General features: G+C 43.3%; 1 protein-coding gene across 1 annotated transcript in view; it reads left to right on the top strand.

Moving 5' to 3' along the window:
- The first annotated feature begins 4,000 nt into the window (after positions 1-4,000).
- The window catches only part of ELL2 (elongation factor for RNA polymerase II 2), a 38,934-nt gene continuing 35,632 nt past the window's right edge, over positions 4,001-7,302 (top strand). The window contains exon 1 of the mRNA XM_072139857.1: positions 4,001-4,283. Within this exon, the coding sequence (XP_071995958.1) occupies positions 4,152-4,283 (132 nt within the window). The 5' untranslated portion in view covers positions 4,001-4,151. The remainder of the gene's footprint in view (positions 4,284-7,302) is intronic.

Raw genomic sequence — 7,302 nt, 5'->3', positions numbered from 1 at the left:
ATTCTCATTTTTTTAATAAAAGAAACACATTTGGCAATAAAATGCTGTACAATGATTGTTAAATTTACCTGGAAAAGTACTAAGTTGCTGATCGGTAGGGGGTCTTAGTGATGGGACTCCCACGGATCATCAGGAAAGGGGTCATGCACCCCAGAAGAATGGAGGGGCATGTCGCACAAGTGCAGTGCCGCTCCATTTACTGTCTATAGAACCCATGGAGTATGGCACTCACCAATCTCTTTCAGGACCATAGAGATGAATAGAACAGCAGGATGCATGCATGACTGTCTACTCTGTTCATTTGGGGTACAGCATGGGTGCAAATGACCTGAGTTCTCGAGATCTGTGGGGTTCCATCACTGAGACCCCACCTATCAGCAAGTTAGCCCCATCCTGTAGATAGGGGCTATCTTGTTGTGACTGGACAACCCCTGTAAAGGAATCTTAATTTTATCAAAATTTACAAAAATCGCTCACTTATGAACTTAGTTCTGTTAATATGTTGTAACATTTTTGTCCAAATAAAGTTGCAAAAACTTGAGTGCCATATTTGATGAATGCCTCCATCCCCCTCCATGTCTTTCGTAAAGGTTGTATAGGTCTCTTCGTGTGCCCATACTGCAATAAAACATACAAAGTCAATATTAGACAGAATATTTATTTTATTGCTGATTTCCTGTTCGGTTCAGTAAAGGTATTATCATCAATTCCTGAGAAGCTAATTCCAAGGTAACAACCAATAAGGCTGCACATCCTATTTTCACAATTATGGCCACTAAAATAAAAATAAAATTGTAAGACACACAATTAATCTACTGTTTCTACAGCTTTAACTTATGATTTGCTAATATATACCAATTTTTATGTTTTAGATAGAAATGCTCATAGTTTAACGCCATGTATCAATCACCTAATGTGTTTGGCCGTCTTAACTCTGGCATTATGCAGTAAGGTTCATGTATATGTAAGCGAAAAGTCAACCAATTCTGCAAATCTTACCGGGACTAGTTAACAACCTGACTCTCCCCCAACAGATAATGTCCAGGTCAAGTAAGAATAGAGAATTTCAGTGCCAGATACATTTGCACTCCCTAGAGTTGATCCATTACAAATAATAACTCGCCCTCTTGTCTCCATTGATAACATATGCACGCTCGGCATACACAAGTGTCTGTGTTTATGTGATGCTATTACTGCATAGTACTTCTATTTCATCTGACACCTCAGTGATCTTCTGTTTGTCTTGCTAGTAAGATGGAATTCAGAATAAATGTAATAATAATATATTTTTACTTCCACAAGACTTTGCAGATCATGGGTACATATACAGACAAAATGACACATAAATGACAACTCATGGTCTCCATAGAGGTCTATTTCACCCAATCACACTGCGCCTCACCACTTCCTATGAAGAGGGGTGAGCAGCATACCCCCCTACTTTCTCCACCCTGCTGTGTTTTTCACCACGGTTCCGGCTAGGGTGAAGCACACGCCCGTCTGCATAAGGCCTTAGATTTACAAAGCGTCCACAACCTGTCCCCTCCATATATATCTGACCAAATCACCCAATATCGTCCCACACGTAATCTCTGATCGTAAGAAGACCTTCTCTGACTTTTCACAATCATCCCCTGTGCTTCCCCCATACTCTGGAACTCTCTACTAAACGTGTCATTAGACTGTCCCCCACCTTCCAAACATAACCTTAAAGCCCATCTGTTTAAAATTGCCCTCATGGACAGGACGCTCCTTCCACTTGTTGAAGTGTTATATCTTATATAATTCAACTTGTTCTCATCTTAATGTGATATATGTGAAATCAATTCTGAATGTACCACACCATGGAATTAATGGTGCTCTATAAACAAATAATAATTAGCAAGGAGGGAGGATGATAAGATCCAAATAAGTGGAGATACTTTACAAATTTTCTGTGTATATTTGTGCTAGTGATCTAGGTCTGCCACGTTTGTCGAAAAGTTAGTGACGATATAAGAAACCTGTCTGTACTATTGCTAGATACTCATCAAACTATACAAAGTCTGCTGATAGTATGTAAAAACACTAAAGAGTTATGGTTTAGAGCAATTACCTTAATTGTATCTGGAGTATTTCACTAATCAGATAAAGATAATTACAATTAAGCTTTCAGTCCAGACAGAGTGAAGACATATAAAGTGTGCATACAATGGAGCCTTCCCTTGTGGTTTTCATTACTAGACGTTCTTTGATGAAAGGAAACATTTGATGAGACACGAGATACCTTGTTAGTTTGCAGGTCACTGAGAATCTGCTTAATTATTGGGAATAACCTTTCTTAATGCCGTCCATTACTAATATCTGTCGCATGCTGACGGCCACCAAACTTTGGGGTTACCACCTTTTATCTGGCTCCATAAATTTTATAATTTCTGAGCAACACACTATCCTAAATTCTTGTGTTTATGCAGCGCGGACAGATAATAGGTGCGGGGGTTGGGTGTTGTTCCCCACTCATTACCTATTCATAACCAGACATAAGGGCTCTTTCACACTTGATTTTCACAGAAGCCATACTGAACCATTTTTTTCTATGGATGTTGTCACACTAACGTTGTTTTTCAATTAATCTGTTGTTCATGAAAAAAATATAAGATCCTGTCCTAGATTTTTTTAAGGCCCGTTCCACACTTGTGAGTGTGATGCGATGAACTCGTATCACACTCGCAACGCATGCTGCCGGGATCACACGGCCCGAACGCTGCACACCGGGACTGAACTTACATGCTGATCTCAGTCACGGTTTGCAGCGTTCGGGCCGTGCGATCCCAGCAGCATGTGATGCGAGTTCAATCATGGCTTGCAAATCATGTAAGGCAAAAGCAGTCCATTTCTGTTGTGCATGCATTGCGTTTTGTCTCCACAAAAGGTACAACATTACTCTGAAAACATCACAGCTGGTTTCTAAGCTGCATCAGTCTTTTTTGCGGACCCATAGACTCTAGTGCCTTCCGTGATCCACATCAGTGAAAAAGAACGGACGCGTTTCAAATTTTTTTTCTCCACGCACAACAAATAAGTGAAAAAATAATCCAATGTGAAAACACACTTAGAAATCAATGGCTTTGTGAGGCATCGATGGAAATCACGGAACCATGGATGTGAAAAACAGCGCAAATGTGAAAGAGGAAGGTCCTAAGTTCTTTCATACTAAACACCTTTATGGTTTCATTATGGCATCTTGTTGACCTATTACTGCCATAAGGCTAGGTGTACACGCCGATCCTTGGATGTGAAAAACGTACATTAACATCTGCTTTTCATGGAAGCGTTTTGGGGTGCACATTACATCATCTGTGGCTGATACACACTGTGAACGGGCTCCCCATAAAAAAAAAATAGGTCCTCTAGTGAAAATATTTAAAATAAAGTTTTAAAAAATCTAATAATCAGGTCCCCCTATGTTTTGGAGATGGCGTTCTTACATCATTTGACTGTGTTATTGCTCTGCTATCTTTTGTTTTGTTTATATACATCCCCCATGATGTGTAAAGCGCTACAGAATATGATGGCGCTATATAAAGATTTTTTATGAACTTCTGTAGATTATAATTGAACAGCAGTAGCAGACTATCGGACCAGACTACAGAGATTGTAGTCGGTTACCATAAAAGCACATTGTTATGCATGGGAACTGCAAACACAAAATCCAAATCATGATTTAGATAAATCTATAGCAAATCTATAGTAAAGGTTTGTGAAACTTTACTGATTAATTACTGAGAAGCGGAATAACATAGTGATGTCCATGAAGGCCCCGTGCACCGGCACAGACACACTGGAGCCCCCCGCACAGCAGGGAGTAACGTCACCAGCTATGTCAAACTATGCTCCCTTCACTATCTCGTACGTCACGGATAACCCCGCCCCCACCGTACGTGATGACGTCTCGAGTAAGACGAAAAAGAGAAGAAAAAAAATCATCCCTCACTATAAAGAGCTTTTCAGATGTGCACCGCAAGCCTATACGTGCGGGGCGTGGCTGATCTGTTAGCCAATCAGCGCTGCAGGTTTCGTTTCGTCCGCGAGCAAGCAAGTTAGGGTGCGAGATACAAAACCCTCTGCTCGGCTACGAGTCGGGAGGGGAAGAGGGAGTGAGAGAGAGGAAGATGGCGGCTCTTAGTGAGGAGGGGAGGTACGGACTGTCCTGCGAGAGGGGGACCCAGGACCAGATCACCGTGCTTCACGTCAAACTCACTGAGACCGCCTTCAGAGCCTTGGAGAACTACCAGAACACTAAGGTAAGTGCCAGCGGGGACACGGTACAAGTGCGGGGCTCTGTCCTCTCGCCCCCTACTAGGGCTGGAGTGTGTGGGAAGTTGGTGAGGTGTCCCGGGTGTGTAGGGGGAAGCCTCAGCGATCTCCTGGGACAGGTGTGGAGCGGACGTGACTGCTGCTATGTCTGCCAGCTGCTCCCTTGTCTCCCAGGTAGACGGGACATGGAGGAGACACAGCTGCTATATGCCATGTCTCCAGGCTCTGCCCTGGGCAACTTACCCCTAGCTCCCCCAGCATCAAGCTCTGTCCTGGGCAACTTACCCCTAGCACCCCCACTCCCCAAGTTGTGTCCTGGGGAAGTTATCCCCAGCTCCCCCACCCCCCAAGTTGTGTCATGGGGAAGTTACCCCCAGCTCCCCCACCCTCCTAGCTCTGCCTGGGGAAGTTACCCCCTGCCTCCACCCCTCCCCCAAGTTCTGTCCTGGGGAAGTTACCCCCAGCTCCCCCACCCTCCAAGCCCTGTCTTGGGGAAGTTTCCCCCTGCTCCTTCTGTCCCAAGCTCTGGCCTGGGTAAGTTTTCCCTGTTCTATCTCTCCCCCCAAGTTCTGCCCTGGGGAATTTACCCAGTGCCCCTCCCCCCCAGTTACCCCCTGCCCCCCTTCAAGTTATGCTTCCTCCCCCTCACTCCTCCAAGCTCTACCCTTGGGAAGTTGCCCCCTGCTCTCCCCCCTCCCCTCTCCTAGCACTGTCTTGGAGGTGTTACCCCCTACTCCTCCAGACTCCGTCCTGGGCAATTCCCCACCCCCCCACCTTCCAGGCTCTGTCCTGGAGAAATTGCCCTGCTCTCCTCCATATTGGATGTGTCAGTCACTTTCTGAACTCCCCTGGAACTTCCCATTCCTGTAATGTCATGACTCTCTACGCGATGACTGGAAACTTTTTCACATTTTTATTTGTCACCTATCACGCATTTAGGTTTCAGTCAGTTTCTTGATGCAAATTTCATAGTTAAAACTTGGAGAATGTAAAAATCATAAGCCGTGCCATCTGTTCCTTATGTCCAGCCTGTATGATCAAGACCAAATTCTGGCTTCATAAACTGCATTGCTGCGCTGAATGTATGGCAGCACCCTAAGTGCACCCCTATATTTATACCTAATATACAGTGTAATGTGAATAGGAGTGGATTGTAGTTATTGGTTATGGCCTCTATCATCCTCTACCCCCAGTCTGTGGTGTATGTAGTGTAATACATGGGCGTCAGACTTGTACCTGCATAGTAGAGCTGAGTAAGCCTCTAAAGCTGGAGTGTGGCTCATAATGCTGTGTTGTCAGTCCTATTCACACCATCCCCCCCTTGTCTAGGATTGTGGGGGGCAGCTGGCTAAACTGTTTTTAATGATCTGCCCACCTCCCCGGCTCTATTCACTGGACACAGCAAGAGCAGATTTTTCTCTCTACCTCTCGGCTGTTCTGGAACTTCCCTTAAAGTGAATGTATCATCTGAAGATATTTCCTGTAGACTCAAATTAATAGAATTCTGATTGGCTTTCTGCTACTTGAGTGTTGGAAGTGAAGGGGGATGGGGGGTGCCGCCGCCGTGCAGTCTTGTATATGTGGCATGTGAGCCTGCTTGGGGCTGACTGGACGTGGCTTTATTTTGGAGAATAATGCTTTATTTGGAGCTATGTTCCCAGGACTGGCTTTTAAATAGCAGTGCAGCTCCTAGTGCACATACAGCACTGCTGTGCGGTGCCAGCTGCTCACATTCATTCAGTCTATGGAGTTCCAGCTGTAAATGGGGGAGATCTGCTGAGCTGTCACTATTCACTTCTCCTGCCTCCGGCCTGTGAAGTGTATTTGCAGCTTTTTACAATTTAGGAGCTAACAAGACTGCTAAAAACGTACAAATATCAGCGCTTACCTGTACTCGGTTTTACTAGGGGGTTTTCTGGGGTAATTTTTTTTTTTTATATGTAGTGATTGGAGAAATGTCTATTTTTGTTATAGATGTTATAATCCACTATAATAATCAAACTCGTGTTCACCTGCAATGAACTTCCTGCTCATGAAAATGCTTAAGTAGTGTTTCCTAAATATAGTTATTTGGGAATAGATCCTGGGGACAGTGTCAATTGACTCCATATTGCTGGCCGTGTAGTGTTACTGGATTACAGAGCAGCAAAGCGGAATATGGTGCCCCCCCCCACAACATGGCGTGTTTATTTTGAGAACATTACCACAATTATAGGTAATAATACCAGTATTGGAATGTTAAGGAATTGCTATTCAAGCAGTTTATACTTAATTGCCGATGGGCTTTTTAGGGGGTTATTTACATAATAAGGGACTTGAAACTTTGAAGAGGGTTTCCTGACAGTAGCCCAAATTTATTAATGCCAGAGAAAGCTGTTATCGCAGTGTTGTATCGTGTGTGAAGTATTAGACGTTTTCTGTTAATTTAGACTATTTTTCAATCAAAAAGTTTTCCACATGCAACAACTCAGTTATCTGTTTTTAATATTAGATAATTGACTAAACTTTAAACTTCTGTCTTTTTTTTTTTCTTGCAAATTAATAGGTTAATTTGTGCCTAAAAGGAGGTGCAACTGAGGCCCTCCTTTGTGGGCAATAGATTCTGAACTTTTACTAATGGGGGTCTCAATAGTCGGGCCACTCCATCGATTGACTGTGCTTTAGTTTACAGCCTAGAGACTTTTGTCTCCTTAAATCTATTAAAATATTTAGGACAAAGGAAAAGGTTGGAACGGCACTGTGTAAAGATCGGGTGCACGTCTTCTCAGCGGGTCTGACGAGACTCGCTAAACACAGCCAAAAAGTAGTAGATAGAAGCAGCACTCCAAAATTAGTGAAAAAAGAAAGTTTTAATCCACCATTGATGCTATCAATGGTGGATTAAAACTTTCTTTTTTCACTAATTTTGGAGTGCTGCTTCTATCTACTACTTTTTGGCTATTAAAATATTTATATATGTGGATGAACTGGAAATCTGTGCAGACATTGAACCCACTGGTTTTACCT

The sequence above is a fragment of the Engystomops pustulosus genome, chromosome 1 (genome assembly GCF_040894005.1).
Source record: "Engystomops pustulosus chromosome 1, aEngPut4.maternal, whole genome shotgun sequence".
Classification (NCBI taxonomy): Eukaryota; Metazoa; Chordata; class Amphibia; order Anura; family Leptodactylidae; genus Engystomops; species Engystomops pustulosus.
This window is presented reverse-complemented; position numbering and strand designations above follow the sequence as displayed.